The sequence below is a fragment of the Castanea sativa genome, chromosome 5, assembly GCF_040712315.1.
Source record: "Castanea sativa cultivar Marrone di Chiusa Pesio chromosome 5, ASM4071231v1".
Lineage (NCBI taxonomy): Eukaryota > Viridiplantae > Streptophyta > Magnoliopsida > Fagales > Fagaceae > Castanea > Castanea sativa.
The window spans coordinates 19579152-19604786 of NC_134017.1; the positions used below are offsets into that span (position 1 = coordinate 19579152).

Here is a 25635-nt window from a genome sequence, read left to right on the forward strand (position 1 = left end):
ATAAAAAATAGGGTTAAAATTGTAATTCAACAAAATTAAAAAAAAAACAAAAAAAAATTACAAGAGAAACTTTTTTCCTAAAAATTAGCATACTCTCTATTTAAATATGTCTTATGCACGATTAATACATTTTTTCATAAAAATAGTAAACACTAAATCCAGCAGTTTACTCTATTTTAAATCTTAAATTTTATTTTCTTAAAAATTCCTTCATGTATAATCTCACTAATAGATAAATTTGAATTGAAAAAATTATATTAAACTCAAAATGAATAAGTAAAAAATCTTATTGCATGTGCAGAACGCGTGTAATGAGATTAGTATATTTTAAGAGAATAAACAAGAAAAAAAAATGCAAAAACTAGAGAGGAAAAAATTATGATCCAACCATATTCAGCAAAAAAAGAAAAAAAGAAAAGAAAAAAGTATGATCTAACACGTACCATCAGGTTAGAATCATTAGATCAGATTCGGCCAGCTTTCATTATATATTAATTAGAGGAACAAAACAAAAATGAAGACCAAAGAAGCCATTTGGCGGGGGCCACGGGTAAAAAACAAGGGGAATACGAGGAAAATAATAAGTGTGTTTTTGTTTGTGAAAAGGAAGCGGAAAGAAAAAGGGAAAAGGAAAGTTGGGAAGAAAACATGTGTTTCTTTCTACTGTTCGGTAATCAGGAGAAAATTGAAAGAAAATTGCTGGGTTCCAAATTCTTTCTACCCGGCCCACCAAAATCAAATGTCTTTGGAACGAAAATTACGGAAAAATATTGGTTTGTGAAAAAATAAGTCTAGAAGCATAACAATCCGTCTCTAATAACTTCATAATAAATTATAGGTGATTAATTGTTATTGATTTAATTTGAATTACCATTAATATCATTTTCTTATCCATTATTAACAAATTTTTAATTAAAATTTATTATAAAAATATTATAGACTAGCATTACTCTTGATCGAATGCCCAATCTCTCTACTTCAACTACCCTCACTACATTTCTATTTTTTGTAGTACTCACGCCACATCAACTGCATTCTTTTTATCACTTTTTTTTTTTACCTTGCATTTTTGCTCCTTCTTATTAGTTATATAATGATTAAAAAAATTACTTCTTAATAGTGAGATAAGGAAAATTTTATATTAACTATCTTTTCAATCATCTAATTTTTTTTTTCAACCAAACAAAATAAATTTATATTAGTTTTCTATCATTCCACCTTTCTATCCTTTCAGCTAAACACACATGGTGAAAACCTTTTTATTTTTTATTTTTATTGTCTCACTTTTCTATTCTCCCACATTTTCTATTTTCCAACTTTTCTATTTTTATAACCAAATAATAATAATTATCTCACCCTAAGAGTAACAAATATAGAGGATTGCCATATTTTTTGCTTTTGGTGTGATGTGTCAATAAAAAAGAAAAAGAAAAAAAAGAAGCGAGAGAGTGAGGACTTGAATGGAAGGTCAATGGAGAGAGAGAGAGAGAGAGAGAGAGAGTGAATGCATGATGGAATTGGAATATGGAAAAAAGAAAGAAATAATAATATGTGTCTAGTGGAGGACTAATGGTCATTCATTATCTCTTTTATTAATATAATAATAATAATAAGCCAAAGGCAAATCATCCTGGAGAAGCTTTGAAAAAAGTAGTTTTTCTTTTTTCCCTTTGTTTTATTTGCCTGCTCACTTCCAAACTTCAGACTCACATTTTGGTACATGTTAGTGACCTTTCGATCTCTGATTCGAGCATTCTTAGTGTTGTTGGAAAGGTAAAGTTGACTACTTTCCAATGATTCTAAGTTTGGGTAGTTTTGGTTGAGTATCGAAAAAGCCAGAAAAAAAAAATGGTATCTTTACTAATTTATTTATTTAGGCGTAAATGTACTTTTGATCTCAACATTTTGGATTAATTTATATTTTGGTCCTTAAATTGATTTCGTTCCTATTATCGTCCATATTTTTTAAAAATCGTTTTTATTTTAGTCCCTGTGTCATCTAAGTAACGGAATCTTATTACGTAGAAGACGGAGTAACCTGGTTGCTAACATGGTGCTGAAGTGGCACTAACATGACATTATATTTGACATTTTTCAATGTCACGTCAGCATTTTAATTTTCTTTACCTTTTCTTCAATTATTTGTTGTTCAAAAAAGATTCATTCATCATTGTTCTTGGTAAGTTAAATTAGGATTAGAGCAGATCACAAAGAGAAGCAATGTCCAATGACAAACATTTGATAAAATCATTTTCTTTTAGAAACGAATTATAAAAGAACATTTCAAGCAAATCCATCATCCATCTACCCGTTTTGCAGATTACTACATCTACAAAGGAATACATAACAATAAAACCCATTTCAAGCAAATCCACCATCCCTGTACCCATTTTGTAGATCTAAACCCATTTTGTGGGTCACACGGGGTGAAGGTAGCTTAGAGAATACGAGAGAGAGAAGCATCGGCCTCCCAACAAAGGTCATTGCCGCATGCGCAGCCGAAGCATCTGCCTCTTTCTATTTTCTAATCTCCATGGATTTTTGTCGTTGTTCCTTTTTCATTTCTCTCTCTCTCTCTCAGCCCTCTTTGACTCTCGCGACCACCATGGCTGGATCTGCACTGTGCCAGTGGCTTTTATCTCTTCCCCTCTCCTCAAATAAACCCTCAATTCTCACAATTGAACTAAAATCTAACCCTTTTCTCACTCAATCTGATTCTTTCCAAACCTAAAGCTCTTGTTCTTTGTCTCTCACACGAGTTTCCTAGATTTGTGATGGAGGAGATTTTTGGGTGTTGCAGTGGACTTGGTTGTCAAAGATTGGTGTGTGTGTGTGTGTTTATATATATATATATATATATATATATATATACACAAAAGGATTGGTGGTGTTAAATTTAAGGCAAAAGAGATGGTGGGTGCTGTGTTCGACTGGGTTTACTGGGATTTGGGCATTCCTTCGGCTTTGATCGGTGATCGTTGATGGGTTTGACTGGGTTTGATCGGATCTACGTTTAGAGAAAGAGATGTTAGTGGGTGTTGGGTTCGACTGGGTTTGCTCTTGTTCATGTTCTTTGATTTGGTGATGTTCATGTTTTTTTTTTCTTGTGGGTTTGATGTTCATGTTCTTTTATTCTGGGTTTTCTCTTTGATTCTGGATTTGATGTTGTTGCTGGGAACAAGTTCTTATGTTCTTACCAAAAAAATAATGAAAGTAATAATAATAATAATAATTAGATTTAAAGTTGGTTTAGAAAAAAAAAATAGATTTAAAGTTTTTTTTAAATTTTATTAATTTAAATCTGACGTGGCATTTAAAAAATGCCAAATAATTTTTTTTAAATAATATTTTAGTGGCCACATCAGCGCAATGTCAGCAAGTAGGACACTCCGTTTGCCACCTCAAATTTTTTTGTTACTGAGTTGACGGTAGAGACCAAAATAAAAACGATTTTCTGAAATTAGGGACTGACCTAGGAGTGAAATCAATTTAGGGACCAAATCGAGAATCGGCCCAAAATTAAATGTAAAAACCAAAAGTGCATTTTTACCATTTATTTAGTATTATTTTATGATATCTTGCTCATCTTGTATTCGATTGTGGCCCATGAACGATTGTTGGAAAGGCAACTTCACCCTCATTGTAATGGTAGTTGATTGAATCCAATCGAACAATTGGATCTCTCATTAACTCAAAGCTTGTCTAGGTTAATTAGGCTTTAACCCGATCAAAGTGAGTTTGAGCTAGGGTTATGCTTTATACTCTGTGCTTGACCATCTAGTTAGTGCAAATTGAGTGCTATTTGAAACATTATAGTCCAGGTTGTCCTAGGTCCGAGATAGACTTATTAGGAAATCGAGGCCAGAAAAGTTACGGTATTAACAATCGACATCCTCTTTCAAAACAAAAAAAAAACAATCGACATCCACGTAATGCATATCTTTAGTAGAAGTTCTCTGATTAAAAGAATGTCATAGTCATGAAAGCCTATATGTTATTTGAAGATCCACTTTATTGCATTTTAATACTCTTTTTGGATTTGCAGTATACCTATAGGTCTGAATGATTGCATGAGAAAAAAAGAAAGTATATATATATATATATATATATATATATATATATATATATATATATATATATATTTGGTAAAAGACAATTCATTAAACAAATTAAGGAACTACAAGAGGTTCAAGGCATAACTTGTTAAAGTACATTCCTCAAAAACATTAGTAACGTTCACAGGCGGACTATCAAAAGAAATAAACTCTAAACCCTGACTAGAGCTCATCCATCAAGTACATGAGACACCCAATTGCATTAGCATGTGACACTTTAGACATATACTCAAACTCCTTATCATTTGAACTCGAACGTAACTGTGAAGACAATTTGAAATGGGTAGTAAGCAGTGTACAAGCAGGTTTTTCATCAAGTATGCTAAACATCTCTAACACACTCTTAAAATATCCTTTATGGGATAACCATAATTTACTAGCTCCTTTATCATGGTGAATTTCTATTCCAAGCTTCAAGATCTTTCATGTCAAATTCATTGCTCAACAAGGACTTCAATTTACAATTTCTTGCTTACTCTATGCAACAACTAGTATATCATCATCATATAAAGCAAGAAATATGTTGAAGCCATAAGAAAGTATTACATAGTAAACTCAATAGTCATGCTCACAATGCATATACCGATGTGTGGCCATGAAAGAGTCAAACTTGTATCATTGCCTGAGAGACAATATTAAGTCACACATAAAATTCTTTTAACAGACAAACATAGTCTTCCTTGCAAGGTTCTTTGAAGCCATTAGGTTGTTCCTTAAAATCTTGCTCTTCTAGATCTCCATGAACATGAAGGAATGTTATCTTCATATTAAGCAGCTGCAACTCCATGTCATGCATTGCCACAAATCCAAGTTACTCAAATTGAGGTGTACTTCACAATTGATGAAAAGATTATAATAGATTCCCTTTCTTTGTGAGTAACTTCACATGATATAAGCTCAAATATATCCTGAATGAACGGTAGGTTTTTTTGTCAAACTCAAGTTGACCGTGGTCAAATTTGAGAAAAGTGTCTGCAAAAACATGGAGTTTCATGTAAAATGATGAAATTAGGTGGTTAAATGAGATTTTGAGCTTGTTTGACATTTGGTCAACTCGATCAAAGCTTGGTCAATAAATGGCATTCAGGTTATTTTAACTTTTGAATTGTAAAATTAACTAATACGACGTTTGATTTGAAATTATTTTTGACATTTCCATGATCCCAATATGAAAAATATAATTTTTGGCAATTTTGAAAGTAAAATTGAGATTTTTACATCTAAAATGAGAATAGATAAAATACAGTATTAACAATACCATGTAAAAGTTTGAATGATTTATTTTACTGAACTATAGAAAAAGATGTATAAGAGATTGCCTTTATACAGACATAATATGACTATATGAGTGTATATTACAAATACAAATACATTAGGACTACGACCCTTCGGCTTATATTCTAACAGTATCATCTTATTGATTTGTTAGAAAAGTTATTATTCAAAAGCAACAACATGGATTGTGATCGAGTGAGTGCATTAATAAAATGAATCGACAGAGTGAATGAGCTTATGTAAGCTATATATAAGGACCAAGAATCAGTGGCGAAGGTTAATCTAGCACACGGTGGTGCCTCATCACATAATGGGTGTAGAAATATTTGGTAAGAATCAAACGGATGCAGCAATACACCCTATACGTAATATAATGGATGCGATGAAGCATGCATTAGACGAAATTTAAAGGAAAGAGAAGCTTACCTAAAATTAGGTAATGTCACACTGTACGTAATATAATGGATGTGTACAAAGCAAGGGTGAGTAAATTAATATAAGCTATAATCAATTCGATTAGTTCATTAAATTAATAAAAATGTAATGTAAAAGTGGATGAGTACATTTGGACTGACCATGCTTTGAAAATTATTTATTTCTTTTACCCATGTTGTTCTTAGAAATGGTCAGACCACTAGGCATTAGCTACATGTAATTACAATTTTTTTTTTCAATTTATCTCTTTAAATTATAATGTGTAAAAAATTAATCTTTGCATGAATACCCATTGGCTGTTGGGTATATATATTTATCTGCATGCACTAATTTTTTTTTTTTTTTTTGGGTGCAAAGAGGAATTTTATTTAAAAGAAAACAGATTACTGAATCACATGTCCAGCTACAAGAACTTCTTCTATGAATGTCTATTTAAAAATTGTCCCTCATATATTGCTCATAAACAAAAATAGAGTAGGTTTCATAAATAGAACTCTGCATGCGCTATTGGCTATTGTATATGTTTCTGATGAAGCAAAAGTTCGTCAGTCGTTATGAGTTCGTCCAGATAGGGCCGATCACACTTCGGCGTCACGATGGAAGCAAGAGCTCACTCAAATGGTCACCGGTGTGGTGCCTGCCACAACACCTCTGATGCCAAAGTTAGTGTGGAAGAAGATTTATAACAATAAAAACCAAAAATAGCTCAGTATCTCTTGTGACTATGTATGTACCTTGCATTGGTGTTGTGATGGCTTTATATATCCCTTTGGATTCTAGCCGTTGTGGTGTTAATGTCTTTCTTGATAACGTCTCCAACTGAGTAATGGGATTCAATACATTTCCAACGGTTCGTCCAATTGGTCTTGTAACCGTCTGGGACATTATTGGCAGCATTGAATGGTCTTAACATCCTCGTCAGTGATGCGGATAATCAGTCAGGTTCATCTGTGGAGGCGAATTCGTCCGTGTTTTACTTCGTTAGTCCCATCAGCTGCCCCCGGGTCCCATGGTCATCAAGACATGTCCTGACGACCGTGGAAGATGAAAGAGTTTTTTTTTTTTGAAGGCCGACCTTTGGGATTTCGCGCTGCATTGAATGCGTAGTGGCGGCGTTATATTGGTCGTGGCCACGTGGCATGATACGGTTGGAGAGGGCTTATGTCCTCATTGTATGACCCTTGGGTTTCCCGCCAATTTTCGGTTTTTATTTTTTTACCTTTGTTGAATCCGCTGTTATCGTCATTAACCTCTTTGATTCCTGTGCAGTTAAAAGGAGGCCTATGCTTAAAAGCAGGTACAAGGAACGTGTTGAGAAGGCCATTGAGTACTCCTAGACCATCGGAAACTGGGACGATCTAGTAGATTCGCGGACGCTTGCTTTTTACAATCTTGGCCCCGATCCGTCCCCCTACGTTCTGCGGAGCCTTGACATTGAAGGAAAGAAGAGTAAGCATTGAGTTCGTCAGTCTTGGTCCCTATATCTGTATTCAGTTCCTTTGCTCTTTTATAAGTGTTTCCTTCTTTGCAGAAATGACGACGAAATTTAACAAAGGTATGTACGAGAAGATGCGGTCTAAGAAGGAAAAACCACTGTCCAATATTGGAAAAAAGGTGGTCCGTGTCAAGGGGAAGGTTTCCTCCGTCACTCCGACTGCTTCGGTCACTCCAGTGATTTCTGGCGCTGAGACGACGAGGACGGCTTCTTTTGCCACCTCGGTTGAAGAGATTCGGACCCCTGCTTCAAAAAGGCCTCGTACGTCTGATAAGGGGAAGGAGGCTGCTTGTTCATCCACTATCTGGGATGACGAGAGGTTGGCGACGGACAGGGCTCATGGGGTCGTGACCGCAGAGGACCTGAAGGTGTTCTTGGGTTTGCCTCCAAATGAGCTGATGGGTCGTCATCTCCATAAGCTCGTCCAGGTAACCCGCTCGTGCTAAGTTATCTTTTTTATTATATATAGGTGTACTAAGGTTAAATTCCTTCGCGTGTTTCTTTTTTTTTTTTTTTTAGGTGTTGGGGGAGACCATTCATCTTTCCTCGGAGTACCTTGCTCAGGGGGCTAAGGTTGAGTCCTCGCTCTCTCAAATTAAGGTCCTGGAGATGGAAAACTCAAAGATCAAGAAGGATTTGATAGCTTCGATGGAGGATGTTCATCATGCTAGGGAGGAGGTCAAGAAATTGAGTGACGAGCTTAAGGTCGAGCAGCAGCTGGTTTTGGAGAAGGACGAGCAGCTTGCAGCCGCTAAGGAGAAGATCAAGGTCATTGCCTCCAGGGCTATTGAGGGTTTCCAGCAGACTGAGGAGTACAACTCCATGCTCTTCAGCTGGTATTTCAAGGGGTTTGAGCTTTTGAGGAGATACTGCATTAAGCACCATTTTGGAATAGATTTGGAGAGGCTGGACATGGAGGAAGTGGACAAGGAGATCTTTGCTGACGAGGCTGCTCAAGCAACGACTGCTGACTCTCCCGAAGACATTCCTGCCGTTGATGTCCCAGTCGTCGAAGCTCATGCCCTTGGTGCCCCTGCCGACGACGATGCTATCCCGGACGTTTGAACCTATTACTTGTTCAAAATTTCCTTTTTTTTTTTTATAGATGCCTGACATGTTTTAGGCTCAAATTCCAGAACATTTTTAATTTGCTTTTTGATAAGAATATCTTTAGCCCAGTGTTTATGGGCTTTTAGATGTAAAAACAAAGGTAATTGCCCTTGGTTTTTGGGCTTTTATAACATCGTATTTACTTACATATGTTGTACCTGTGTGTGCTTCAAGACTCGTCAACCTTTTTGACCCGTTAGCAACTTGTATCCGTTAGGGTTGGATCTTATCTTTTGGCTCAATCAGCAATGCACATTCGTCTAGGCGAAGTCTCATTATTTTAGCTATCTTTTAAAAATTTTTTTTTTTTTTTAATCTTTTCGCCTTCATCAGTAATGTACATCCAACTAGGCGGAATCTTATTATTTAGGCTTTCTTTTTTCTTTTTCGCCTTCGTCAGTAATGTACATCCGTCTAGGTAGAATCTTATTACTTAGGCTTTTTTTTTTTTTTTTTTTTGGCCTTCGTCAGTAATGTACATCCATCTAGGCGGAATCTTATTACTTAGGCTTTTTCTTAGAGGTTTTCGAGACAATCTCTGAGCTTCGTGGGCAATGTACATCCGTCTAGGCAGAATCTTATTGCTTAGCCATATTAGGTTTCCGGAAAAATCTCTTGGCTTCATTGGCAATGTACATCCGTCTAGGCGGAATCTTATTGCTTTGCCATATTGGGTTTCCGGGATTTACTACTGACGAGACCTATATGAAGACATTATTTGAATCTTTCTTTCATTAATTTTCAAGAATGAGTACATTTCTGTGTTACATCTGTTGATGGTATTTCTTCAAGTGCTCAATGTTCTAGGGTCGCGGGAGCCTCTGCCAGTCTAGGGTTTCCAAATGATAGCTTCCTTGCCGGGAGTAGTGGACGACTCTGTAAGGTCCTTCCCATGTAGGACCGAGCTTTCCTTGGGCGGAATTTTTGGTTGTCGTGGTTACCTTGCGCAGGACGAGGTCGCCAATTTCAAGTAGTCTGAGCTTGACCCTCTTGTTGTAGTACTCGGTCATCTTTCGTTGGTACTTCACCGTCTTGTTGGAGGCCTTGTCTCTTATTTCGTCCAGGTAGTCCAGATTGATTCGAAGTTGGTCGTTGTTGTCTTTCTCGCGGAATACTTCTCGCCTGACGCTGGCCACTCCCACCTCAACTGGGATTACCACCTCAGTGCCATAAGTGAGCCTGAAAGGCGTCTCCCCCGTTGGGGTTCTTGCCGTTGTTCTGTAGGCCCACAAGACATTGGGCAATTCTTCAGGCCAGGCGCCCTTCGCCTCGTTCAGTCGAGCTTTGATAATTCTGAGCAATGTCTGGTTAGTCACTTCCGTCTGTCCGTTTGCCTGTGGGTGTCCTGGGTACGAGAATTGGGTCCTGGGTACGAGAATTGGTTCCTGATGCCTAGTCCCGAGCTAAAGTCTTTAAATCCCTGGCTGTCAAACTGACGCCCATTATCTGATATGATCGTTCTTGGAATCCCGAACCTGCAAATTATATTCTTCCATACGAAGCTACGGATCCATGCCTCTGTGATAGTTCCTATTGTCTCTGCTTCGACCCATTTTGTGAAGTAATCAATATTAACGAGCAGGAACCTTACCTGTCCTTTTCTCAGGGGCAATGGGTCGATGATATCAATCCCCCATTGTGCGAACGGCCACGGGGAGGTTATCGTCGTCATTTTCTCTGCCGGCAGCCTCTGGACATTCCCGAACCTCTGGCACTTATCGCACCAATTGACGAGCTCCGCTGTGTCTACCTGCATGGTTGGCCAGAAATATCCTGTTTGAATAACTTTGCTTACCAGAGATCTAAGCCCAGCATAGTCTCCACAAATTCCTTCGTGGACTTCTCGAAGGATGTACTTGGCTTCTTCTTCGTTGACACACTTCAAGTAGGGCATGGAAAAGCCCATTTTGTATAAGGTATCATTCAAAATTGTAAATCTAGCCGCTCTCATTTTGATCCTCCTGGCCTCTAGGGCGTCGCGAGGGAGGTGCCCATCTTGGAGAAACGACATGATCGGTGCCATCCAGCTATTTATGCTCTGAATGGAAAATATCAGGACTTCTTCGATGCTGGGGCGTTTCTGAATCTCCATGAGTAATTCCCCGTTCGTTGGTTTTTCTTTTGACGAAGCCATCTTCGCTATCTCATCTGCCGCCATATTCTGGTCTTTTGGGATCCGAACGAAGTCCAACTTATTGAACTCCCAGGCTAGATGTTTCGTCAGCTTGAGGTACTTCTGCATTCGCTCCTCTTTTGCCTCATACTCTTCCCTGATCTGCCTTATTGCCAATTTCGAGTTGCTCTGGATAAGTAGGTTCCTAGCCCCAAGTGCTTTCCAAGTCTCAATCCCGTCAGTATCCCTTCATACTCGGTCTCGTTGTTGGTTGCTGGGAATTTTAGTTGGACTCCATATCTGAGTTTTTCTCCATCGGGGGTGTTTATGATGAACCCTACTCCCCCCCTCTTTTGGGCTGATGAGCCATCAGTCTGGATTGTCCACTGTTCCGCCTCATCACCGCGGTCGTCATCTTCTGGAAGGGTGAACTCGACAATGAAATCTGCTAGAGCTTGCGCCTTGATGGCTGTTTTGGGATGGTACTCGATGTCAAACTGGCTGAGTTCGATTGCCCACTGGACCATTCTCCCTGCTGCCTCAGGTTTGTTCATGGATTTCCTGATTGGTTGGTCCGTCATTACCAGGATAGGATGTGCTTTGAAGTACAGTAGCAAATTCCGTGAAGCCACTATTAAAGCGAATGCAATCTTCTCGATCTTGGGATACTTGGTATCTGCTCCCTGGAGGGCTTGACTGATGTAGTAAACTGGAAGCTGCCTCTTATCTTCCTCTCGAATCAGGGTCGCGCTGACGGCCGTGGCTGATGCCGCCAGTTATAGATAAAGGTTTTCTCCTTCCTTCGACAGACTCAGGAAGGGCAGATTGCTCAGGTAACGTTTGAGCTCTTGAAACGTTGATTCGCATTCGTCAGTCCAGGCAAAAGCTTGCTTCAATGTCTTGAAAAAGGGTAAGCATTTGTCCGTTGCTTTAGAGACGAACCTATTGAGTGCAGCAATCCTCCCTGTGAGCTTTTGGACTTCTTTGATGATCTTCGGCGATGTGATATTGAGTATTACTTGTACCTTCTCCGGATTTGCTTCTATCCCTCTTTGGGACACCATGAAACCCAAGAATTTTCCTGAGGCTACCCCGAAAAGACATTTACTAGGATTCAGCTTCATCTGATATTTTTTGAGGGTATCAAACGTCTCTTTCAGATCATCTAGGTGCGTCAATTCCTTTTTGCTCTTGACGAGCATATCGTTCACATAAACCTATATGTTTCTGCCAATCTGCTTGCTGAACATCTTGTTTACTAATCTTTGGTATGTTGCCCCTGCGTTCTTCAGTCCAAAGGGCATCACCTTATAGCAGTAGAGCCCTTGGCTTGTGATGAAAGCGGTTTTTTCCTAATCTTCCTCAGCCATCTTTATTTGGTTGTATCCTGAAAAAGCATCCATGAATGTCAGTGGCTTATGGCCGGCTGTAGAATCTACCAGCTGGTCTATCCTAGGCATGGGGAAACTGTCCTTTGGGCAAGCATTGTTTAGGTCCGTGAAATCCATGCACATTCTCCATTTTCCATTCACTTTTTTCACCAGCACGACGTTGGCCAGCCACTCGGGATAATAAACCTCCCGAATGAAGTCTGCTTGCAAGAACTTGTTAACTTCGTCGGTGATCGCTTGGCTTCGTTCGGGGGCAAAGACTCGTCGTCTTTGTTGGATGGGCTTTTTCTCGGGATCCACGTTCAACTTGTGCTAGATTACCTGGCGTGATATGCCGGGTATATCCTCGTGACTCCATGCAAATACATCCAAGTTTTCCTTGAGGAATTGGACGAGTTTCGTCCTCATCTCGGGGCTTAAGGTTGTTCCTATCCTCGTCACCTTGGCAGTCTCCCCCTCGACGAGTTCCACGGCTTCCAAAGCTTCTACTTTGTCTTCTTTTTCCTCCTCAATTGTCCACGTGTGGTTTTCCTTCGCAGCCAGTATAGCCTGATAGTATTCCCTGGCTAAGACCTGATCCCCTTTCACCTCGCCGACACCGTCATCAGTTGGGAATTTCACCTTTAGGCAGTAGGTGGATGTAGCTGCCTTCCACCTGTTAAGTGTGGGTCTCCCAATGATTACATTATATGAGGAGGGGCAATCTACCACCAGGAAGTCCAACTGACGGGTCAGCTGCTTCGGGTAGGTCCCTATTGTGACTTTTAGTGTCACTATGCCCTTGTGGTATACCTTGTCCCCGTTGAAGCTGACGAGGGGGGAATCAAATGGGCGCAATCTCCGAGGATCTAGTTTCAACTGTTGGAAGGCCAGTAAGTACATGATGTTTGCGGAGCTGCCGTTGTCTACAAGGATCCTCTTAGTGTTGAACCTTTCGATTGTAAGTGTTATAACCAGGGGGTCATTATGTGGCTGCCTTACTCCCCGAGCATCCTCTTCGTTGAAAAACATATCCTGGTTTGTCTGTCTTTGCTTCAATGGGGGTTCCATATGAACGCTATTTACTTGTCTCTGGCATGTTTTCTTGAGGGACTTGTATGATCCCCCCGTGAACGGCCCTCCTGCGATCGTACTTATCTCCCCGATCATATCCTGTGATGGTTGGGATGGACGGATCTCATTCTTGGACGAGGATTCGTGCTGGCTCTTGTTACCGTCTCTGAACCTGCTGGACTCCCCCTTCTTCACATACTTCTACAGTTTTCCTTTCTGTATCAACTCCTCTATCTGTCCTTTTAGGTCTCGGCAATCCTCCATGTAATGGCCATGATCCTTGTGGAATTGGCAGTATTTGTTATTGTCACGCACGTTAGGGGACGAATGTAAAGGTCTCGGCCACTGAAGGTAATGTTGATCCTGAATCTGTGTCAAAATTTTGTCAACAGACATAATTAGAGGGGTGAATTTTACCGTTCGTGGAGCTTTTTCGTCCTTTTGTTTATCTACGTCACTTCCTCGACGGCCTGGGCGCTCCCTCTTTTGCCCCTATGTTCGTCTTCCTTCCTTCCCTCCTTTCTCGGCCTTTCCTCGTCCACAATGGCTGTCAGTGCGTCCTCGGCATTCATGTACTTTTGGGCATTCATGTACTTTTGGGCCTTCAGGAGCATCTCTGCCATCGTCAGAGGCGGATTCTTTGCCAGCGAGACGACGAATTCTCTGGACGTAAGCCCTGCTTTAAATGTCGTCAGCTGTACCTTGTCGTCTGCGTCGTCCACTTCTAGGGTCTCTCGAGTGAAGCGTTTCACGTATGACCGTAAGGTCTCCCTCTCCCCTTGCTTAATAGTGAGTAGGTGATCCGCTAGTCTCTTGGGACGTTGCCCTCCAACGAAATGGCGTAGAAAGGCGCTACTTAACTGCTCGAAGTTGTCAATGGATGAAGTGGGCAGTCTCGTGAACCACTCTCTTTTAGCTCCCCTCAGCGTAGTAGGGAAGGAATGACACATTATTTCTTCCGGGGGTTGTTGAAGGCCCAGTGTCATCTTGAAGGTATTAAGGTGATCTTGGGGATCCTTGAGCCCATCAAAAGGCTCAAGTTGGGGCAACCGAAACTTTGCTGGTACTGGTCGTTCTAAGACTGCCATGGTAAAGAGAGAATCCGTTGCCCTGACCATTCTATCTAGGCTCCGATCCGTCTTCTCCTTGATGGCATTTCTCAATTTGTCCATCTCCTTTCTCATTTCCTGGAGGAGATCAAAATGTTGTTCCTCTGGAGTAATGGTCTTTCATCGGTCACTTCTCTCGTGGCTGTCCCCTTCATCCTCTTGGACAGCTCTTGATCGGTTCTCCTCCTGCTGTAGCCTTTGTCTCATCTCCTGATTATGTCTGGTGAGTTCTTCGAGGGTGGCCGCAAGAGCTTGAACTTGCTGAGCCAAGGCCGCTGAATCCTGGTTGGATTCCATCTGGATATCGAAGTTGGTAGGAACTGCGTTTTTGAACTGTAGTACGAGAATGTCGGTTCCCACAGACGGCGCCAAACTGATGAAGCAAAAGTTCGTCAGTCGTTATGAGTTCGTCCAGATAGGGCCGATCACACTCCGGCGTCATGAAGGAAGCAAGAGCTCACTCAAATGGTCACCGGTGTGGTGCCTGCCACAACACCTCCGATGCCAAAGCTAGTGTGGAGGAAGATTTATGACAATAAAAACCAAAAATAGCTCAGTATCTTTTGTGACTATGTATGTACCTTGCATTGGTGTTGTGAGGGCTTTATATATCTCTCTGGATTCTAGCCGTTGTGGTGTTAATGTCTTTCTTGGTAATGTCTCCAGCTGAGTAATGCGGTTCAATACGTTTCGAACAGTTCGTCCAGCTGGTCTTGTAACTGTCCGGGACATTATTGGCAGCATTGAATGGTCTTAACATCCTCGTCAGTGATGCGGATAATTGGTCAGGTTCATCTGTGGAGGCGATCTCGTCCGTGTTTTACTTCGTCAGTCCAATCAGTTTCAACTTTGCAAGCTTGCTTATCTCTCCAAGATGATCAACACATGATGCATGTGTTAGCTTCAATTTTGGCCTACAGTGAAATGGTACATTACATCAGCTACCATATGAAGACAAAATCTTCAAGCCACTATTCTCGTGATCTTAATCAGAATATACCCAAACTCTTGGATGCAGGACCATTTCTTGACACAAAGTTATCCTTGTTGCACTCCAAAAAGGCATGGGCACTTGTTGCCCAACTGATACATCTGCAATACACATTACCCAATATGCTGCAACATCAAAGAACTCTGTCAATAACATGGCACAATAGGAAGATGAGAATGTCAAATTACCTCAAAGAACGATTAGTAAAAGCAATTAGATATACAAAATAAAAGCAAGAAAACCTTGACTCTAGAAACTTTAGGTGTCTTGTTACAGTGAACCTACTTTACTTTTCACCAACTAAATAAAGTGACTAAAACATGCTTTTTGTTTTGATGCAAAGCAAGTGTCCTTGTAATAACACACAAATAACAAGCCAGGTTTCCTAAAAGTCCTACCAATTATAAATCTATAACGCCCCAATTTAATAATAACTAGTAAGTTATCCGTACGATGCACAGATAATTTTTTGATATTTTATGTACGACAGTTTTGAATAATATTGTACATATATTATAAAGAAAAAGTAAATTAAATTAGAGTAAAGAAACATATACATTTTAAGATATTAAAATTAGTTTAGTAGTTTCACTGTATATTTATAGCATTCTCAAGGTAAATTTTTTTTTTTTTAAATCATGAAATTAACCAAAGATAAATGCAAAAGAGTAACAGGGCCATGAAAATCAATTAATTTGTATTGTGTTCTCATATTTCATACCATAAAATAAAAGTATGCCCAACGCTCTCACTATCTTCTACTCATCGATAGTGTGACATTAAGATATGATGTGGGCAAATGTGTATGCATGTATCTTATAGATGATTTAAAATTAAACCATGGTAAAACATGGCTTTACATTGCACACCAAATATTCTCTCTACCTAAATACCCAAAATAAAAACTATTCAACTAAATTACCGAAACCTAAATCATATTTAAGCTCCTAATTTTAAAAGGAAAAAAGAAAAAAGAAAAAAAAAAACCCGTAGGGGTTTCGGCATCTTGATGGTAGTGGGAGGCTTATATAACAGAGGTGGTGACATCTCAGATTCCTCTTTCTCTCTTTCAAATGCTTTGACAGTCACAGGTCTTTTGGTAATATATAGTGAAACAATATGTTTTATTTAATAATTCACAACATTTTTGTCTCTCTATCTCTCTTTAGAACCTTATCTGGTTAGTTATTACTATTAGTCCTTAATTATTATTATTTTTTTGCTTTTTTTAAAATACTAAAATGGTGGGTATGCTAAAAGACATGAAGAATAGAGAAAAATGTGCTTAAAGCTTAGTCAATTAATGAGACATTAATGAGATAACAGTAAAATATGTTAATGTGAACTTTTGCATAACATTAAAAAAAAAAAAACATAATGGAGGTTCAAAAAAGCTAAATGCAAAATTAGAGGAAAAATTATGTAGAATGTTTAACATATTTTAAAGTAATAACATAAAGTAACACATTTTTTCTAATTCCAAAATATATTTATAGTTAGTTTTCAATTAGGATTGTTTAGTATACCAGTAACATTAGATAATTAGTTACATTATATGAGAAGCTCACCAGGCGTTGGTGATGTAGAGAGATAGAGCCAAGAGAGGGTGTGTTAGACTTATTCCAAACTCAAATGATATGTATAGGTTCCTCGTATTATTATGAACTTTTTTTTTTTAGAATCACAAAAATTAAAAGTTATTCACAATTCGAGATAGATTAAGAAGAGAATCAAGCACAAAGGCACAATCCCTCGTGTGTGATGTGTGTGTTTGATTCAAAATAAAAATAAAAAGATTATTATTCCACATTACTTGAGAGAGTGTATTGTGGTATGCTTTTGTGTTAGACTCATTCCCTCTCCTTTACTTCTATGTGTGATTGTTTCTCAAAAAACAAAGGACAAAAAATCAAAATTATAGAATGATAGCATACTGGGGAAACAAATATAATTGTCAACAAAAGAATTGTGGAACGTTTATGAACAAAGAAGGAAAAAAAAATGATTTTGCATCTCCTTTTTTTTTTTTTCTTTCCTAATATCAATATTCATGTCAAAAAGAAATATAAAAAATTGAAGTTTATATGATGTGCCAAAACATTAGTATTTTACTAATCTAGCCAATTCTTGCGCCAAAGAAAAGATGGAACAAAATCCACCTAGGTTTATGATTTGCAGAATATGACGCTTGCGCTAGATGGAAGCATAAATGCATTGTGCACATTTTTCCTGAAACCAAACCGTTAAAGTTGGGAGATTTTTTTTTTTTTTTTTTCCAATTATCTTTTGGTCACAACTTAATTTAAAACACAGAAAAACAACCACCAACCTATTAAAATTTGAACCTTGAAAACTCATTCAGCCACAAAGTCTCTGTAAAATTTTGGACTAATAATGTGAATTAGAAAAACTTACCCCCACACTAAGCAATATAGAAATAACACAAAGCATGGTTAGTCTTGCTTAGTCATTTAAGCTCTATATATGGGAAATTAATATTAGGAAAGTAAGATAAAAGGGCCTCTTCATTTTCATTGATATAATGGGTATGACATGAGAGAACAAAATTGTAATATAAAAGTAACTTAAGAAAAAGAGGAAAAAAAAAAAGATTTAGCAAGGATTTGGGAGGACATGTGGGCTTCAATTGTTTGGTTCCACTCACCACAGCCATGCCTCCAAGCCACCCAAATTAGATCAAAGCAAATAGTTCTTTTGGGGCTTTAATTGTGGAGAGAAAGAGTTAAGGCTATAAACTTTTAAGATGGTGCAAAAGAAATATGAGTTACGTTTGGTTGGTTAGTCCATTTAGAAAAAATCAAAATAAAAAATCAAACAAATAGCAAATCGTCAAATATTGTTGAAAGCAGCCAAAGGCACCCACCCAAACAACATATCGATATATCAAAAGAAATAGAAGAGAGATAAAAAGATAGAAAAAATGTCACTTACAGTTGTTGGCTGAAAAACAGTCAATGAGTGGGAGAGATCTTGGTGATTTGGTTCCAAGCCAACCTTGCCATAGGTAAACAAATGTCACAAAATTGAACAAAGAATTAGAATTGGTTTTTAATTTTTAGGTAAATACAGTGGTATATTTTTGTTTCCAGCAATACAGAGACGAGTTTCTTATTCGTAAGGAAACCAAAACACCAGTAATAGGGACTACCCATGATAATAATTGAGGGACCTCAACCATCAGAAATTGGCGAAAAAACTCCCCATTCTTCTAGATCATAATTTGTGTAAAATAAATGAAATGTTGAATTGGCACCTTAACTTTCTCATTGCAATCGAAAACTTCATAATAGACTAATTCAAATGTTTACAATTAATCATTAAATAGATAGATAAGTACCTGATAGAACCACAATTGAATGAAAGAAATCTCACCAATCTTCGTTTCTCCTATGAGCAACATATGAAATAACTATTTTTCATTCACCAACAATCATGTAGTCTAAATCCCAAAACTTCATAGCAATTTGAATCAACAACTGTGGAAAAAGATAGCTAACATAATCAAAAGAGACAAAAGAGAAAGTACCTTTAATATAAAGGCTTTGAAAGCCTTTTCAGAATTTGGGGTCGCAATAGCTAATAGAACAAAACCCAGGATCTGCTGATTGAAGCCAAAAGTGATGGGATTTTCAATAAAAATTAATGCCATAAAATACCAAATGATTAAACATTGAACTGGAATTGTGAATCCAAAAAGAACAAAGTTGTCAAACAAAGCGGCTAGCACAGGGAAAACCAATTACACATGGATAGATACGTCTAAAGCAGATTAGCCACAAATTCATTGAAAAAAAAATGGGAGGAAAAGAGGAAAAACTCACCTTGAGTCGCTACTGGGAAAACAATCAGAGAGGAAAGAGAGATTGGAAATCTTAAAGGAATTTAATACCAAGTGGCGACTAAAGCATCTGAAGAATTCAAAGAGTCAGGAGGTGAAAAGGGATGTCATATTATTTATTATCATTAACTAATCCTTATCATTTACATCAGCTATTAAAGATGGGCTTGGGTTATTTACGATGAATGGTGTTTGAGTAGTAGAGAAAAATGACATGAAGAAGTTAATGTGAAAGGCTAAACGTAACATTAGATCGCCACATGGCAGGACCTCATGTTTTCTAGCATGAGGTCTCTGCTTTTATATATATATATATTGATGTGAAAATCTGGACCTATCATCAAGAGCTAGTCGTTGAACAACAAAGCAAATTGGCACAACCCCTAACTCTGAATGTCTAATTTATGTCCTCTTCAATTGTTTTGGTCAGACCATTAACCATTTTTTTTTTTTTGATAAGCAACCAGACCAATAAACTTAAAAAGCAATAGCATGCACTTCATTTAAGCCTTAGTCTAGAATAACTACTTGCTTAGGTTTGTAACACTCCGTATAGCAAAAAATAGAATCACAGAATCTGGACTTGACAGAATTGTTATGCAGAATGAGTTGCACATATACAACAGCCCACATAAACATCTTAAATTGAGAAGAATGAGGTTCATATCAGTGAAAATAACAAGTCCAGCACCACAGATCTCACTATTTGAGAGAATAAGGTACAAAAATTGGAAGAAAACTGCTGATTCATTTTTAAATACTCATAATCCAGTAACATATAAAAACCTGTCACACCACTTGATAATTGTCTGTAATCAACTGTGTTCTTTGAGCAAACTTGGAAGGGGCTCCGCCCTTGATAGGGATGACATTCAAAACCTTCAGGTCACTGAATGAATTAGTAGCTGAGAATTGCACAGAATAACTACTAATTAATCTAATCCTCTCTTTAAATCACGTGGGTAGGGCTGCCTAATTCAATCTAAAGATTGGCTAGAACATTTTTGTTTTTTAGCTATGATTCAAAATTGGGAAATGTTAATGGATTCCTGAAGGCATTGGTTTAAAAACTAATTTAAATAAATTTTTTTTAGAGAAAAATTAATTGTTTTGATACGGTTTTTTATATTTCTCATAAAAGTATTGTCAAAATTTTTCTAAAATTATTTATTAATAGAACACTTCAAAAATAACTGATTTAGTCACTAAACCATATGCTCTTGAAATTGAAATTACCGTATTTAGCAAATGGTTTAGGGACCAAATGAGTTATTTCACAAATGTCTTGAACTTAGTTGACATTAGTCCAAACCTTAGGAGTGCTTACTATATTTTAACCAATAAATTTTAAAAATCTTGTGTACTATGGGTAACATAAAGGATGGGGTTTTGATTTTCATATATCCACTTTTTAATGTCTCTTTTTTTCACTTCCATTTTTATGTATTAAAATGTGTACATCTTGGTGTCCATTGTGAATATGCGTGTGAAATATTAGATGTAAATACTAAGGTATGAAATCGAACACCAAACACCGATTTATAAAGATAAAAGTTTTTTTTTTTTTTTTTTTCACTTATGAGAGAGAGAGAGAGTTGATCTCATGAACAAAATAGGACAATGTAATCTCAGTATTAACTATGGGATCTATAAGCTTTCCAGACAAACAGAGAAAGATGCAGAGAGAGTGAGAGTAAAGGTTTAAGTGAAATTTTTCACCAGTGAGATATTTCATATTAGTAATGATATTCTTTCCACATTAGCATTTCATTTAAGCAAATTCACAAAGCAAGTGGCATGGCTAATGATGACATTGTTCCTAATCTTCAATAGCAAATCCATTTATCTGCTTCACGAAGAACCAAATCTTCATTAAGGTGGTACTAGTCCAGGTACTTTGAGTGGGAGTTATTCTTGAAGTAACCAATTCAAAACACGCTATAAGATTGCTGAAGAATCTAAAGCATGCTCTTTCTTGATGTACCAGCAGTCATCTGAGTGCAAGATGTGCATGTCAACCTGTATATTATTGAGGTAATTAATCCAGCAGATGGCCTCAATTCCAGTAACGTAAAGGGTCTGTAGTAGGCATTTTGAGGAATTGTATATCTTGGAAGCTGATTTGAGTATTAGCAACAGTGTGATTCTTGATGACATGAATGAATACATTAATAAGCATAATGATAAGTCCAGAGCCAAAAAATTTTATATATTTTTTCACAACTGTTGAGATGAAAAGTTGTTAATGGTTGATGATAAAATGATGTCAGTAGTGGCCAGATGAGAGCTAATAAAATTCTGCCTACTCATCCGTTATGAAAATTGTGTTGAAAATTGTTGGGTATCTTACATTGGATGCCAACTCAATGGGAGCTATTTGTTTTTGAGTGCATCACTTTGAAGAGGCATTCATGAGAGTAAGGGAACACACAGCATTGCTGTCGACACATGAAGATTTGTTTGGTGGGGTCATCATTTGCTGATTCTTGAGATGAATGGAATGCGTGGTTGGTAATGAAAAGACAATAATATTGATAATGACATGGCTAGGCTGGCGCTTTAGAATTACGCAGCACAAATCTAGCATTGCTAGGCTGCCTGGTTTTGCACTATATGCAAAAGGATTGTGACATCCAGTGCATGCAGTATTCCGGATGCAACTGGGGGTGTGATTGGTTGAGTTGTTATGGCTGTTGGGCACCATAACAATACCAATATGTAATTAAAACTCTATTCAAATTTAATAACTAATTGGTTATTTAATTAAAGCAAACACAGATAGTCATTTGAAATGTCTAGTTGGTTAAAAAGAACTTTCCTTCTGTCTAGTCTTTCATTGCCTAGATGCTTTGCTTTACAGAAGCACACCCATATCCATTTATTCTACATTGCAATTTTTCAGTTTAAATGTTGGTGATCTCTTACAAATACATAAAGCATTGCTTCAACAATGATGATATATCTATCATACAAGATTTACATTGTTGTAATGGCCTTTGCCAAAAGAAATAGTACCAGAGAGAGTTCAACTGCCATAAGTTGAGCCTCTTTGCTGGAAAGTACTTCCTAAATTGCATTCTCCGTTTGAATGCTTCCATTGTTGAATAGGCACCTCAGAGCTATCTCATAAGAAGAGAATATAGCCCCATTCACCACAAATGCCCTAGCAACAGCAGTTCCTAATCCTCGCCAAAGCACGTGATACCCTTCATCTTTGACAATCCTGCGGAAGCAATCTACAATGCCAGTATATTGCTGTAGAGATGAGAGTGATTGTGCCTGTAGTCTGGTCTTTACAACATCTAAGGGGTAGCAGGAAACCCAGCTGGCAACTCCTGCTAGCCCTCCTGCTACTAACATTGTGTTGAGGCTTTCTTGGCCACTCTTTCTACAGCCAGGGTGAAGCTGCTCCCTCATATACTCATATGTGTAGAAGTAGAAGCCATGAGCAGGTGCATCCCTTAGCAATGTTATGGTTAAACCTCGGTACATTCCCTTTAAACCTTCTGTTTTGAATATGTTTTTCACAACACTCACAGGTCCTTTGTAAGGATCTGCCTGATGTAGTTTTGTGTAGCTATTGTTCTGCAATTGAAGCCGGATTTTTACTAGTTCTACTGGAGTGAGAATTAGGCTCTGAACAGCACCAGTACCAAATCCTCCTAGAGCAACACCTTGGTAGGAAGGAGGATCCTTAGCTGAAACCGATGAGTCAAATGCTCGAGAGAGGACAGCATAGATCTGGAAAACCATGGCATTCTGCAATGTACAAATTTTCAATATGACTTGAGTCAGTGCCAAGAATTGTTATATCAGTTTTGCAAAACCAAAATCCATCACAAGGAAAACCCACATTTATATTGTAAATACATACATTTACACTAACACACTGACCTAAAAGCCACATGCCTAGAGACTTACATTTGAAAACCATGAATGACTCCATTTTTTCTTTTTGGTTGTATCCAAGATTAAAATGTATGCTGTATCAAATTTTGATTTAAAACTCTATACATTCACACAATCTGGTATTATTAAAGCAAGCACCATCATTGAATATTTGCGTTGTACTAGGTAAACAATACCTATGACTGTATTCATGACTTACTCTTACAATTAGTGTCATGATTTGGTCTTCAATGACATGGTAAGTAAATTATACTTTCCTACTTAGTGAACCATGTATGGACTTTACACTAAGTAATAGCTATTAAGCGTGCAAAAAGCATTATACTTTGTTAAAAAGGTGCTCAGCAAAGGTCCTATTTGGGAGGTGGTATCTCATGCATCAGTTACATGCATATATCTCTCTCACATTGTGTGGGTCTCTAGGTGGATGGGGCCCACATAATGTGGAAGAGATGTTACATGTAGTTGACAATAAGATAATTTTTCCCTATGAGTTGGGCTCACACAAGGATAGAAATGAACAATTCTCAAGAAGGTCAATACTTAATTGATCTATTAAATTGATGCAAGGATTTTTATTCTATGTTATGCTTCTGACAGTATAAAGACATTCATGTTAAGCTAAAACCTTTGTTGGAAGGCGTTTCTTCTTTATTTCCGTCATGGGCGCTTATAGGGAATAGAATAAGGATGTCCTATTCCTTGTTAAGCCCCATAAATTAGACACAGAAAGTTCACCCATATGCCGACACCAAAAGAGATACCACCTTAAACTAAGAATCTCCCATCATGTGGACCAAAGGTGAGGAATTTCAAATAATCACTATCCTCCAAGGAATTCTTTTGTTTTTTGGTTTACCATAGACCAAAATCTTGAATGAAAGGACCACTTATATCACATGGTTGATATTAGTGAGCTATCTGCAGAATTATCAAATACGATAAGGAGTTCTGGTTCTGGTTTTTCCAGCCTGATTCCTGATTCCTGATAGTGACGCAACTGGTAATCAAATGAATTTCACTTTTAACAGTTTAAGCATATTCCAAAATCCAACATCCCCAAGGACAAGATTTTGCCAGCACAGCAGTAAAGACTTAATTTGAATTAAATAATATTAGTAAAAATTAGAGCCAAACAAGATTGATAAGGTATACTTGGTTGGGGAAACTTCAATGTCTAGATCTTATAAGATTTCTAACACCTCAAATCAAACTGACTATAAGCAATCCTCCATATGATGTGATTACCAATGAAATCTAAGATATCATAACATGCAAGATCATACAAACCTTGTGATCAAAATTAAAAAAATTGGAATTTATAAACAGAGTAAAAATATGACCTGAAAGGTGACAGAAGCTAATGGTGCAGCCATGCCTCTGTAGAGAGCAGAAGGGCCTTCTGTGGCCATCACATTGCGAAGGATGCTGATGGCCGAACCGGCTTTCGAAGACTGCTGTTGCCGGACTCGGAGAGTGTCAAGCGGATAACCAGAGATTATACCAGCAATACCTCCAAAGCCACCAGCCACAAATTCTCTACCCCAGCTGTTTGCAAGAAACTCTGGCCAGAAATCCATTATACCCTTTTTATTTTTCTCAGTGGATAACCAAAGTGATTTTATTCAACAAAGAAACACCTTATATGTTTGAAATCTCAGTTAAAACAATAACCCACTTCTGTTTTTGCCTTCTTATATGTTGCACAAGCCCAAGAAATCGATTCCTGTAATCCCTTTTCTTTGTATGGACCAAACTTTGTAATCAGTGTTTGTGTAACAATCTCTTTTTCTTTAAAAGGATTGCAATTCAAGACATACCCAATTGCTAAAAATCCTAGAAATTACCTTATCTGGTCCTTCTATCCTATCAAAATACAAAAAAGCTTTATTTTTTGTATTGGTTTGGCACTTCCCTCTGCTTACCAAAACCTTTCTATCCCATTCAACTGCAAAAAATAGCAGAATCCCATAAACTAATCTTTCTCAAATTCCAAATCCCAAAATAGAATATACTCCAACTCCTTTCTATTTCTCTTCTTTCTCAATCGTTTTATAGCAAGAGAGAGAGAGAAAGAAAGAGAACATAGACAAGAAGTTACTCAAAAAGAGAGAGCGCACAAAAAACACCCAAAGGCCAAGCCTAAAACACTCTCGGCCACAAGGTAACGTGTTTAGTCAGTCTCTCTCTTGTTTTTTTGCAAGGCTTTTTGGTTTCAACAAATGGAGAACTAAAAAAAAAACACATGCCACCGGGTGCTCTTATTGTTGTTGTTGTTGCTGTTGTGTCAGCAATGTTGTGTTCTCTTCTCTGGGGAAAAGAAGCGGCCAACAAGTGGACCACTAAATACTGAGAACGTTGTTGGTGCTTTAAGCCTAGTGTAGTTTAAACTTTGTAATGTTAATCCACCTTTTTCATTTTCTTGAATTAAAAACAAAACCCCTTTTTTTTCTTCCATGAAATTAGATACCCAATCCACAGGTCGTTTTCAACGTGGAAAGGGATGCAAGAGATTATGCACATACCCGTTTGATTGACCGATTGATTATTTGCTAAGAGGAAAACTAAGATGATGGTACATTTTTTTTTTTTGGGTATAAATTTAGATGCAAATAGTACTGGTTAATAGATGCCTCAACGACATGGACAAAGTATATATATTTTTTTTGTGCGGGTGCTTTAGGCCTAGTGTAGTGTTAACCATCTATTTTTATGAATCAGAAAAACAAAACACCTTTTTATGATGATGGCACACTACACTACACTACACTGACTGATGC

General features: G+C 37.7%; 2 protein-coding genes across 2 annotated transcripts; both read right to left on the reverse strand.

Annotated features, from left to right (window-relative positions):
• Nucleotides 1-9008: 9008 nt before the first annotated feature.
• Nucleotides 9009-10672, reverse strand: LOC142634869 (uncharacterized). Its single transcript, XM_075809118.1, has 3 exons — nucleotides 9765-10672; nucleotides 9372-9609; nucleotides 9009-9131 (listed from the first exon to the last, which is right to left on the reverse strand). The coding sequence occupies exons 1-3, from the start codon at nucleotides 10670-10672 to the stop codon at nucleotides 9009-9011; spliced, it is 1269 nt and encodes a 422-aa protein (XP_075665233.1).
• An 11066-nt stretch (nucleotides 10673-21738) lies between these two features.
• Nucleotides 21739-25198, reverse strand: LOC142637259 (mitochondrial arginine transporter BAC2-like). The gene is made up of 2 exons (XM_075811540.1): nucleotides 24199-25198; nucleotides 21739-22705 (listed from the first exon to the last, which is right to left on the reverse strand). The coding sequence occupies exons 1-2, from the start codon at nucleotides 24433-24435 to the stop codon at nucleotides 22013-22015; spliced, it is 930 nt and encodes a 309-aa protein (XP_075667655.1). The 5' UTR covers nucleotides 24436-25198; the 3' UTR covers nucleotides 21739-22012.
• Nucleotides 25199-25635: the final 437 nt, after the last annotated feature.